The sequence below is a fragment of the Scyliorhinus canicula genome, chromosome 5 (assembly GCF_902713615.1).
Source record: "Scyliorhinus canicula chromosome 5, sScyCan1.1, whole genome shotgun sequence".
NCBI classification, from domain to species: domain Eukaryota; kingdom Metazoa; phylum Chordata; class Chondrichthyes; order Carcharhiniformes; family Scyliorhinidae; genus Scyliorhinus; species Scyliorhinus canicula.
In genome coordinates, this window is record NC_052150.1 from 78,759,601 (window position 1) to 78,772,873 (window position 13,273).

Consider the following 13,273-nt stretch of genomic DNA (forward strand, 5'->3'; position numbering starts at 1 on the left):
CTCAAGAAGCTCGACACCATCCGGGACAAAGCAGCCCGCTTGATTGGCACCCCTTCCACAAACATTCATTCCCTCCACCACCAATGCACAGTAGCTGCAGTGTGTACCATCTAAAAGATGCACTACAGGAATTCCCAAAGGCTCCTTAGGCAGCACCCTCGAAACCCACTACCATCTAGAAGGGCAAGAGTAGCAAATACATGAGAATGCAACCACCTGGATGGTCCGCTCCAAGTCACTCACCATCCTGACTTGGAAATATATCGCCGTTCCTTCACTGTCGCTGGGTCAAAATCCTGGAACTCCCTCCCAATCAGCACTGTGGGTGTACCTACACCACACGGACTGATGCAGTTCAAAAGGCAGCTGACCACCACCTTCTCAAGAGCAACTCGGGATGGGAAACAAATGCTGGCCTAGCCTGCGACGCCCACATCCCATAAAAATGAATACTTAAAAAAAAATCTTTAGTCAGGTCTACAAAGCAAGTTTGCAGATCTGAAAGGAAGAAAACAACCTTGCAATTTATGAACCTTGTTTCTAAGGACCCAAATCAAGAAATGAATTAATTCAATATTGACTTTTTAAATAGAAAGAGTATGCAGGTAAAGTAGGAAGATTGGGGCATGGACACAAATGCATATTAGCATTTGAAATAACAAAATATAGAATCCGTAGAATTCCTACCGTGCAGGAAGTGGCCATTTGGCCCATCAAATCTGTACTGATCATCTGAAAGGGCACCCCACCCAGGCCCACTTTCCCGCAATCCCACCCAATCCACAATTTTGGATTCTGGAGCAATTTTAGCAAAGCGATTCCACCTCACCTACACATCTTTGGACTATCTAAGAACAAAAACATTTCCATTTATATCCAGGGATATCCATTATTCTTAATGTTTTTTCCATATTCTTTAAAATTAGGTTAAAATCAGTCAGACTAATGAAGTGAAAGTCTTTTCCCTCTGCCAGTGTCTGATTAGACCTGAAATGAGATTGGGCATTCTCAACCCACTTTTTTTGCGGACTATGATATGGAGGTGTGCTGATGTCCGATATTAAATTTCTACTTCATCTGCTGGACTCACTTATAGGACTCTTCAAAAAGGGCAGTTTCAACTGTTGAAACAAAAACACTGTCTAAAGATCTGACCCAACTTGTCTTTAACTGGAATTTGGTCAAGCTTATCATAGAATCCCTACACTGCAGGAGGCCATTCGGCCATCGAGTCTGCACCGACCCTCTGAAAGAGTACCCTCCCATGGCCATTCCTTGCCCCATCCCCATCTAACATTTGGACACTAAGTCGCAATTTTAGCATGGCCAATCTATCTAACCTGCACATCTTTGGACTATGGGAGGAAACCAGAGCACCCGGAGGAAACCCATGTAAACATTGGGGGGGAGTGTAAACTCAACACGGTCACCCGAGATCGGAACGGAATCTGAGTCCTTGGCATTGTGAGACAGCAGTGTTAACCACTGTGCCACCCCAGCTTCTGGAAGTTTCCAATGTGGATTACAAATTCAACATGCCCAAACAACCCTCTGTGGAATTTCACCCTTCTTATGTCAAAAATTACTCCAAAGACATACTCAAACTTAAAACCGCTGCCACCATTTGCATCACTTCATAGCTACATTCTAATTTAAGTCAGGACAGAGGTGGAGTGTTTACGGTAGCAATGGAGATTTTGATATTTTCCTTCCTCGCACAGCACAGCACATGGAAGAATGGGTCATTCAGAAGTGATGGCTTGAAATTTTAAAGTTATTCACCTGGGTCATAACAATAGCCAAGGTCTGTCCAGACATGAGATGATCAATTACCTTCTGTGGAATCCCCAATCATCAAGAAGATTTCAGGTGATCAAATCCACCTTTTCGAAATTTATTTTTTTTTTTTTTTTTTAAATTTAGAGTAGCCAATTCATTTTTTTTCCAATTAAGGGGCAATTTAGCATGGCCAATCCACCTACCCTGCACATCTTTTTGGGTTGTGGGGACGAAACCCACGCAAACATGGGGAGAATGTGCAAACTCCACACCGACAGTGACCCAGAGCCGGGATCGAACCTGGGCAGCAATGCTAACCACTGCGCCACCGTGCTGCCCTTGAAATTCATTTTATAACCAAACCCTGCTTGCTTTGGGGCAGTCTGAAGAATGAACATCTGAAAGCAGCAGTAAGGCTGCCTGCCTCTCTCTCTTAACTAAGTTGGACCCTGGTTTTGCTTCTCTCATACTGTGGACAGCAAACAGAGAGAGACATGCTAAAAGAAGCTTCAAATTCCACAGCAGTGTTTCCAAGAGGGAAAACCAAGGACTACAACTTTAAGAATTGCCTCAGCTGCAAACAACAGCACCATGGACTTCCAATCTATTTATTATTTGCCACTGCTTGTTGAATCTTAATTTGACCAAAGGTTAACTTCCTCTACTTTGTAACTTGTAATTTTGCATGCGTGTGTGCACGTGCTGCAACAGTGTTTTAATTTTTTCAATACTTTAATATCTTTACCTGGGTGGGTTTTCAGCACAATAAAAACGAACCTCTCTTTGTTTAACTCAATAAAGACAGTCTGACTGAATTCTTTAGAATCAGCACGTAAACAGTCAACTACATACGTTGAATTGGTGCATTCATCCGTATAAATTTTTAAAAACGTGTCACAATGAACTGAGTAGTGGAAACCATGAAGAATCCATGCCCCTTTTCTCACCTCTTCATAGCTTGGATGAGAACACAAACTTACCGTGAGACCTCAAAATAAATTAGCCAAAGTTCTGAATCAAGTCAAAAAAGCTCAAGTGATTGAAGCCGGCATATAATTAATAGAATTTTATTTCGATTTACAATCACATTTTAATTAAATATTTAAAGAAAATGTAATAGTGGCCATCTATTTATATTACGTAACAGACCACTGATCTACGTATTATCCAGGAATACAAAACAGAAAGCTAAAAGGAAAATTCATAATTTATCAATTCTTAGTGAAGCAATTGGTAATGAAACTCAAAAAAACATAAAACAAGAGTGTTACCTACTTACCATTACCCCTGTAACAAAGAATAAACCCATATAATGTGTAACAGTCTCATTTCTCAAAACATTTTTTTGTTGTCTTGTTTGCAAATCTGTTTCCAAATACTTCTAATTCCGCACAGTTAAATCAGGGACTTGTGGGTGCACAATTATATAAGCAGTTGTTAAAAAAAATCTAGACAGCATCTCTGGGACTGTGATTTATGGCTATAGAATTATCCTGTCTTTTTTTTGTTGGACAACTGAAGTTACTTGAACACTCACTGACATTCTCATGACTACTTCGCAAGATGCATTTTGGTATTGGTCAAGTTTAAATATTCTCCTCTTCACGCAGGAACTGAAACACTGCAGAGAAGTCTTTCTGGGCATAGCCCCGTGCACACATCATCCTGTAAATCTGATGAGACAAGGTTCCTAGAAGAGCAGGGGTTTTCGTGTTTGTGGCAGTGTTCTGTGCTAATCCCAGATCCTAAATGGAAGAAATGGAGGGATGGTTAGGGGAATGATTTATTAAACCTCACTTTAGAACTCAGCACTGTGGCCCTATTCAGGGCACAAATGACTGCACAATTATTACAATAAATTACAAGTACATTCCATCATTTCTTTTCGGCAACAAAGTGAAGCACATGAAAAGCAATCATATTTTAGAAACTACAACCAAGCTACTGAGAAATCAGGTACATTTTCTGTTTACCTGATATGAAGTGCACATTTGTGTGAAGTGGGCCTGGGTGGTGCGCACACAACACTTTCCAGACAGACAACTAGTTTCTAACCTCTTGCAATCTTTTCAAGGTATATTGCCGACCAATTATATGTTGAACTATGCTTTGTGATGGGACTTAATGCTTCGATCCCTTCCTGCTATTTTTCCCCTCTTTCCCTCGTGTTGTTTGGTTCGATCCGATTTAGGGGGTCACTTCTTTTCCCAGAGACCCACCCACAATGAAAACAGTCACATGTTTTCTCTCCATAGAAGCCACAAATCTTGTTCGCAAAGCTACTTTTTAAAATTTTAGATCTTTAGCTCTTCAAAGGAATTAAATATTGGATGTGCATTTTTATCAGACTATAGTGTATACACATGTTCTTACTAATAATGTAGTAACTCGGCACAATGACATTCCAAAGCATTGTTCACACAGCTCAATAGATTGAGGTATTGGATTTGCCATTTCTATGTAATGTGGAAAGGCATACAGAGTGAGGTTCAGACATTTCCCCAGAGCTACAGCATTTATCATAGACTGAGAGGGAGTAAAACTGCACTTCTCATCAGGATATGTTGTTTAATATGGAGAAATTTAGAAAGTAGCGAAACGGGAAGCGCATTCATCCAAACCACAGTAGGTTTCTCAAAGTCATATCTTTACTATTCCAGATAATGATAGTGCAAGTCGCCAAATAATGAGGTTGTCATATTGGCTGGACCATCAAAAGGGAACACAAATGGGCTGAAGTGTGCAATTTCTCTAGGCAGGTAAAGTGGTACGGTCCAGAAAATCCAAAGTTTCATGGTGTGTGCTAATTACGTGATCCCAGTGGGGACAGGATTTGATGCTCAATAATTGGCCTTAATGCCAATGTTAAGCACCTCCAATCAGCTGGCTGTAGAATGATATTAAAATCCTTTGAGTAATCTTCCTGACTTCTCTCAGTGGACTAAACAGCATGTGGCATGGGTGATCTAAAGGGGACAGAGAATAAACATGGAGTTCTAATTATTTCTTATTTTAAAAAACAGTACCTTTGCCATCAACGTTGTTGTAAAGCCACCTTGATAATCATTAGCAGAAGGCACACCGTCCATCACTCCTGGTACTGGGTTGTAGGTGTCGCTTGACCAGCATCGACCTGAACTCATATTCAAAATTTTTGCCAGTAGCTTCGGGTCAAGCCCCAGCCTGTCAAAAGTTACAGATGAGTAGTTTTAATGTCAAAGTGCAGGTACGGTTGACCAGTTATCTGCTGTTTGACCCTACATAACCATTTGTCTCGTTCTAGCAAGCATCTTCGAAAATAATACTGCATTTATTTTGGATTTATGACATGACATTAAAGTGATTCTAACTCAGCCCAGCATATACAAATTGAACCAAGCTATTAAATACATGGTCAATAAACTTTAAAGAGACAGTATTCTCTGGATTGCACAGGCTGGATATAAATAGTGTCAAAATAATATCCACACAACATTCTGTTTTGCTTATCCTACACTTTGTTTCAGGAATTGTTGAATCTTAACAACTAATCAGTCAATAAATATTTCTCAGGATTGCCATAGGTAACACATACAAACAAATTCCAGTATGAACCTTTATTTCCTGATTCAATCAACATGATTACTCAAATTTAAACATGTGACACATGTTTCCTCCGACTTTTAAAAACAGGTCATTTTACATTTCAGAATACCAATTCACTATGGGGATGGTAAATGCTGCATGTTTTACAATTGGCGAACGCTGGCATATTAATGAAGTTAAAAGCTGCAATCATGAGCGTTGTTAAAAGTTGCACAAAATAAGGGGCGGCACGGTGGGGCAGTGGTTAACACTGTTGCTTCATGGCGCCGAGGGCCCGGGTTGGCTCCTGGCCCCAGGTCACTGTCCGTGTGGAGTTTGCATATTCTCCCAGGTCTCATGGGTCTCACCCCCACAACCCAAAGATGTGATGGGTAGGTGGAGTGGTCACACTAAATTGCACCTTGATTGGAAAACAAATTGGGTACTCTAAATTTTTTTTAAAATAAAAAATTCACCAATGCTGCGGTTTAGCCAACAAATCTCAAACTCAGTGGTAGGATATCAAACACAAAGTTGCAAATTCAACTATGATGCTTTACAGGCATTGGTGCCAAGCATTCGAGAGAAAAGCCTGGAGCTTATTTTTGGTGAGGATTAGAAATTTTGACATGAGGTTGCAAAAAATGCTTCTTTAAACATATAATTAAAGCACAAAGGGATGTCATGATCTGATAAAGAGCACAATAATATGCCCATTTAACTTGGAAGTATGCAAATAGACAAACAAAATGACTAACTGTGGTCGTAACCAAACCCTTATTCCTAATATTATGAATGGCAGACTGTGAGGAACAGTACAGAACTTTATTACATGAAAAGTCAAAAATAATTAGACTTGTAAATAGGTGACATTTTGGGTGAAGCGATGTCAAATCCACATCAGGGAATTTTTAATTTTACATGGCCATTATCTGAGACTATTAAATGATGTGCTCACGCTCATGCAGAAGCACCAAGTTGTATGTGATAATACCTGTTAACTAACAATGTGGAGTAGCATAATGCAAGACACACCTCCATGGCCATTACTGATAGATTTCACAAAAATTTCTACTGTAATAATTCAATGTTGACAATTCTCTGCTTGTATTTTTGCAGGTAAAGGAGTTATATTACACAGGAGAGCTATTGGAGGATACAGGCAGGGTACAACAGCGAGGAAGTGGCCATCCAATTTCCTTTTGGGATTACTACTTCCACCACCCTTTTAGATAGCCACTTCCAGATCATTGCCATTTGCTGCTTAAGAATGTTCATCCTCACACACCCATTGGGTCACTTGCTTAAAACCTTGCATTTGTGACCCTTAGTCCGTGCATTAATAAGGTAAGGGAACAGTTTTTGCTTATATATCTTATCCAAACCTGTCACAAGCATGTACACCTCTATTAAATCTCCCCTCAATCTCCTTTGCTCTTAGAGAACAGTCCCAGCTTCTCCAAATTAACCTTGTAGCTAAAATTCCTCTTCACTGCAACCATTCTGGTCAATTTCCTCCTTTGGACCTTTAAATCATTTGAACGTATGGTAACCAGAACTAGGCGCAATACTCTCGCTGTGGTCGAACCATGAAGGTTCAGGTTAACTTCCCTGCTTTCGTACTCAATGCCTCTATTTATAAAGCCAAAGATCACGGGCGGAATTCTCCGCAACGACCGACGCCATCGTGAAACCCGGAGTGTTTCACGACGGCGCCGGATGGCCGCTCCTCGCCCCCTATTCTCCCCCCCCCCCCCCCCCCCCCCCCCCCCCCCCGGGGGAGCTAGGAGCGGCGTTGCGGGGACCTCGGCTGCCGGGCCTTGACGCTGGCGTCAAGGCCCAGCGTACCGAGAATGACATGGCCAGCGGCGCCTAATGATGTCAGCCGCGCATGCGCAGGTTGGCCGGCGCCAACCCACGCATGCGCAGTTGCCGTCTTCCCCTCCGCTGCCCCGCAAGACGTGGCGGCTTGATCCTGCGGGGTGGCAGAGGGGAAAGAGTGCGTCTTTTGGAGACTCCGACCCGACGATCGGTGGGCACCACAGGCTCCAAACTCACCTTTTGCGTGATGTTCACGCCGGCAGAGACCAGGTGTGGTTGCCGCTGGCATGAACAGGTCGGGAACAGCAGGCTGCTCGGCCCATTCGGGCCGGAGAATCGCGGGTCCTCGAGAACCCGCGATTCTCCGAGCGGCGTGTCGCATTTTGCGACACGCCATTTGGGGGGGGGGGGGGGGGGGAATCGTATGTTTTGCGAACAACTCTCTCAATATTTCCTGTCACTTTCAAACATGTATGAATGTGAATCCCAGAACCCTCAGTCTCTGCATGTCTGTTAGATCAATGCCATTATGTCTATACTGCCTCTCCCTATTCCTTCTGCCAAATGCAACGCCTCAAACCTACTGCATAAATTCCATTGATCGTTTGTTATGTGGCAAGTTCCTAGATTTTGACACAGGGACAGTGATGTGCGACTTGGAGAAGAACTTACAGGTGGTGGTATTCCCTTCAACTTGCTATCCTTCTTCCAGATGTTAGAGGTCATGGGTTTGGAAGTTGCTGTCAAAGAAACCATGGCAAGGTGCTGCAGTGCACCTTGTAGATGATGCACACAGCAGAAATGGTACATTGGTGATTGAAAGAATGAATAATCAAGGTGTGGACGTGGTGCCAACTAAGTGGGCTGCTTTGTCTTGGAAGGCGTTGAGCTCCTTGAGTTTTGTTGGAGCTGCACTCCAACAAGTGGTGGCTAAGGAGCCTTGGTGAGTTCCTGCAATACATCTTAACAGATGGTACACACTGCTGCCACTGTGCATCAGTAGTGAAGGGACTGAATGTTTATGGCTGGGGTACAAATCAAGTGGGCTGCTTTGTCTTGGATGATGTCTAGCTTCTCGAGCTGCACTCACTCAGGCAAGTAGAGAGTATTCCATCACACTCCTGACTTCTGCCTTGTAAGTGGTAGATGGGCTTTGGAGAGCCAGGAGTTGAGTTGCTTGCCACAGGACAGTCTCTGACCTGATCATGTAGACATAGTAATTATGTGGTTTGTCTAGTTAAATATCTGGTCAATGATGACCCCCATGATGTTGATTACCAGTGTGGTTCAGCACTGGTAATGTTGCTCAATTTCAAGGGGAGATGGTTGGATTCTCTTTTGCTGAAGCACGGATGTCACTTGTCACTTCCCAAGCCTGAATATTGTCTAGGTCTTCCAGCATGTGGAGATAGATTGATTCAGTATCTGAACAGTTGCGAATGGAATTGAACACTTTGCAATTCTCAGCAAACAACTCAATTCTGGCCTTATGATGAGGGGAAGGTCATTCATGAAGCAGCCAATATGGTTGGGCTCAGGACACTACCCTGAGGAACTCCTTCAGCAATGTCCAAGTACAGACAACTGTCTTCCTTTGTGTTTGGTGCAACTTCAACCAGGGAAGAGTTTTCTTCCGATTTCCAATGACTTCAATCTTACTAAGGCTCTTCAATTAAATGCAGCCTTGATGTCAAGGGCAGTTATTCTGATCTCACCTCTTGGGTCCAGCTCTTCAGACCATGTTTCGACTAGGCATGCAATAAGGTTGGAGCTGAGCGGCCCTAACAGAACCCAAACTGAAAGTGCAACTTGATAGCTGTGTCACTGACACTTTGCATAATTTTGCTCATGATTCAGTAGACTGATAGGGAGTAATTGGCTGGAATGGTTAGGGAGTAATTGGCTGGAATGGATTTGTCGTGCTTTTTGCAGACAGATTGGGCGCGTTTCTCTGCTCCCCACGCCGAGTGGGAGAATCGCGGGAGGGCCGCTCTGGCACCCCCCGCGATTCTCCCACCCCCCCAAAATGGCGTGTCGCGTTTTGCGACACGCCGCTCGGAGAATCGTTTCTCGGCGACTCTCCGGCCCGAGCGCCCTGACGACCCCGACAGGTTCACGCTTGGAATACGGGGCGAGGAGCGGCCTCCGACGCCGGAGTGAAACACTCTGGGTTTCACTCTGGCGTCGGCCGTTGCGGAGAATTTCGCCTATTGACTCTACTCAGCAATTTTCCACTTTGTTGAGTCGAGTACTGCAACAGCTTGGCTCGAGGTGGGGCTAATTCTGCCGTCAAGTTTTTAAGTTTTTAATGCTGCCACCACCAAGATATCTTTGGGCCCTGAGCCTTTGCTGCATCCAGTGTGCTCGGCTATTTCTTGACATTACAAGCCGTTAATCAAATTGCATGAAGACTGACATATGTGATATTGGGACCGCAGGAGGCCAAGACCATGTGCTCGGCACATCTGGCTGATGATTATTGCAAAACCTTCAAACAAAGGGGCTAGTTTAGCACAGTGGGCTAAACAGCTGGCTTGTAATGCAGAACAAGACCAGCAGTGTGGGTTCAATTCTCGTACTGGCCTCCCTGAACAGGCGCCGGAATGTGGCGACCAGGAGCTTTTCACAGTAACTTCACTGAAGCCTACTTGTGACAATAAATTATTATTATTATTGTCTTCTGTACTCAAATGCTGCGTTCCATTATCATGGAGGATGAAGTTAATTAAGGAACCGTCTCCCATTAGATGTTTAATTGGCCACCATAATTTAAAGATTGGGGCCGGAATTCTTCGGCCGTTGGGATTCTCTGTTCTCGCTGGCAGTGTACCCCCGCCCGCAGTTTTCCCGGAAGCGTGGGGTGGCTTCCATGGGAAATCCCATTGACAAGCGGAGTAGAGAATCCCGCTGTCTGCGAACAACGCACCACTGAGAACATGCTGCTGGGAGAATGGAGAATCCAGCCCTAGATCTGGCAGTACTGTAGAACATTGATCTGATGCATTGGTTGTGAGGTTTGTAGCTCAATCTATAGCATGCTGCTTCTGTTGTTTGGCTCCGCCTGTAGTCGTGTTGTAGTTTCACCAGGTTGGCATCTCATTTGCAAATATGCCTGCTGCTGCTCTTAGCATGCCATCCTGCACTCTACATTGATGGTTTGATGGCAATGATTGCAAGAGAGCAGTACTTGTTAATCAATAGGAGGCTTCCTTGTCAACGTTTGATCTGATGCTATGAGACCTCATGGGGTCCACAGTCAAAGTTGAAGGTTCTTAGTATCATTGCTGAATCACCAACTGATGGTGCTTTAGAGTCTTCTCTGGAGGGTTTGTTCTGCTGCCTCTGGTGAGACAGGACATACCCAGGGATGGTGATGGAGGTGCCTGGGACATTTTCTGTAAGATATTATTCAGTGAGCATGACCATATCAGGCTGTTGCTTAACTAGTCTTTGTACAGCAGACCCAATATTGGCACAGGTCCACAGATGTTAGTGAGGAAGGCTTGGTAGGGTCAACTGTGTAAGGGGTTGGCATGGTGGCACAGTGGTTGGCACTGGTGTTTCACAGAGCTAGGGACCAGGGTTCAATTCCAGCCTTGGGTGACTGACTATATGGAGTTTTCACATTCTCCCCATGTCTGCTTGGGTTTCCTCCGGGTGTTTCGGTTTCCTCCCACAGTCCAAAGATGGGCACATTAGTTGGGGTGATGGGGTTACAGGGAAAGGGCGGGGGAGTGGGCCTAGGTAGTGTGCTCTTTCAAAGGGTCAGAAGACTCAATGGGCGGAATGGCCTCCTTCTGCACTGTAGGGATTCTATGAACTGGTCTGAGTGCATCCTTGCCTTGTTTGATTCTAAGGTTGATGATGGGTGGTCCCTTTGCTTTAATTCATCTGCAGCTTGCAATTGCCTTCCATCTTGATGATGGCACTACCCAGTTCAACCCTTCATTAATACCTATCTGCTTTGCTTAGTTGGTAGGATTTCACCTCCAAATAAAATGCTTGTGAATTCAACTCCCTGCAATTAATATAGACTGACGTTTTGAGTGTAATGAGAGACTACTATTGACAGTGCAGTCTTTTGGATAATGCACTAAACTGGGGACCTGCCTGCTATATGCATGGACAGAATAGATACCAGCTACAATGTGCAGAAAAGCACCAGAGGTCTCCCTATCACCTGCCAATGTTTACCCATCAACTGACATCTCTCAAAACAGATATTATGTTATCATTCATCACACTGCTGTTTTTGGGGCTTTGTACACAATTAGCAGCCCCATTTAGATATCAGAGGCATTACAACATCTATTTAATAATTGGATAAGAAAAGGTGCAGTGCCAGAAGATTGCTGGATAGCTAACGTAACACCTATATATAAAAAAGGAGAAAAATTATGCGCTAGGAATAATAGGCCAGTCATCTTAACATCAGTGATAAATATATAATTGAATCCCTAACTAAGGAGAGAATAGAAGAATATCTTGGAAAGAAAAATACAATAATGAATAGTCAGCATGGGTTTCAAAAGGAAAAATCTTAATTGACCAACCTTACTGAATTTTGAGAGGAGGTAACAGTGAGTAGACAGTGGAATGCAGTAGATGTAATTTATCTGGATTTTCAAATGGCCCTTGATTAGGTACCCATAATAGACCAATGAATAGTCAAAGAATGTGGGGCGCGATTCTCCCACACAGGGAGAAATCGTAAGGCTGGCGTCAAATCCGGGCGGGTTTGACGCCAGTCCCCCCCTCCCCGACCGGGAACCGATTCTGGTCCCCGGTCGGGGCTAGCATGCCGCCGCCGTAAACTCCGGCATCGCGGGCTTAACGAATTTCGTTAAGCCCGCTTGCCAGAGTTTGCGCCGGCTGACGCGTCATATGACGTCAGCCGCGCATGCGCAGATTGGAAGACTCCAACCCGCGCAAGCGCGGATGACGTCATCACGCATTTGCGCGAAACCCGCGCATGCGCGGGCCGGGATGCCCCTCAGCCGCCCCGCGAAGTGATACAGCGGGGCGGCGGAAGGACAAAGAGTGCGCGGGCATCGAACCCGCTCCCCGCGATCGGTGCCCACCGATCGCGGGCCCATGGCACCCTTGGCACGGCCGTGGTACTGCCGTGCCAATCGGTGCCATGGTTTTAAAAATCGGGACTTTACGGCCGTTTTTACGAACGGCCAGACCAGGTGTGTTTGCCGTTCGTAAAAACAGCCGTAAAGGGCTGGGAACTCGGCCCATCGGACAGCTGAGAATCGCTGCTGGCCGTAAAAAAACGGCGTCAGCGATTCGTATCGGGAGTCGGGCGTGGGGGGGGGGGGGGGGGGGGGGGGGGGAGAATAGCGGGAGGGCGTCGGACTAGCATGGCCGTAACATTTTACGACCCCCGCTATTCTCCGCACCGTCGTGAGTGCGGAGAATTGAGCCCGTGGAGTCATAGAACAAGCGGCAGAATAGATTACGAGTTAGCTTCAAGATAGAAAACAAATAAAAACAATTTCTAAATTTGAGAATGAACCAAATTGGGATGGATAATCTGAGGAGGACTTCAACAAATGACAGGAAGATATTAATAAACTTGCAGAACCTGCAAATACTTGGCAGATGAAGTTCAACACAGATCAACGTGAGGCAATATAATTTGTTCAGAAAAATAGGAGATTATTTGGACGGTACAAGTGGGAAAGAGGACAAAGGAGGATCAAGGAGCTGCAAATACACTAGTGACGAAAAGTTACACTACAGGTTAGCAATGCCATTTTTTAAAAAATCAATTTTTTTCTTACAAGCACTGTAAAGAAACTGGCCTGTCGACACCAACTCCGATAAAAATTTATATAAAACACAATTTTTGGGGGAGAGGGTCTGATTATGTGCATATTTCTGGCATTTTCTGTTTCATTACTTATTTCCTGCTTGTATGAAGGTATGAAAATAAACAACTATAAGAGTGGGATAAAAGGCTTTTTCAAACCCAGGTGTCATTATGGAAATCATGTCTGCTAATTGCAATATAACTTTGCACTGGCAGTTCCTGCAGCAATTCTTTTAAGAGTATAAACTGTGGTGATCTGGTCATGCCCCAGTTAACTGCAATTTAATCCTT

At 44.3% G+C, this 13,273-nt stretch overlaps 1 protein-coding gene across 1 annotated transcript in view; it reads right to left on the minus strand.

The window, feature by feature from the left end:
• Positions 1-3,347: 3,347 nt before the first annotated feature.
• Positions 3,348-13,273, minus strand: part of LOC119966077 (3-hydroxyisobutyrate dehydrogenase, mitochondrial-like) — a 185,434-nt gene continuing 175,508 nt past the window's right edge. Inside the window, exons 7-8 of the mRNA XM_038797268.1 lie at positions 4,806-4,962; positions 3,348-3,524 (exon numbers count right to left, since the gene is read on the minus strand). Coding sequence (XP_038653196.1) covers positions 3,366-3,524; positions 4,806-4,962 — 316 coding nt within the window. The 3' untranslated portion in view covers positions 3,348-3,365. The remainder of the gene's footprint in view (positions 3,525-4,805; positions 4,963-13,273) is intronic.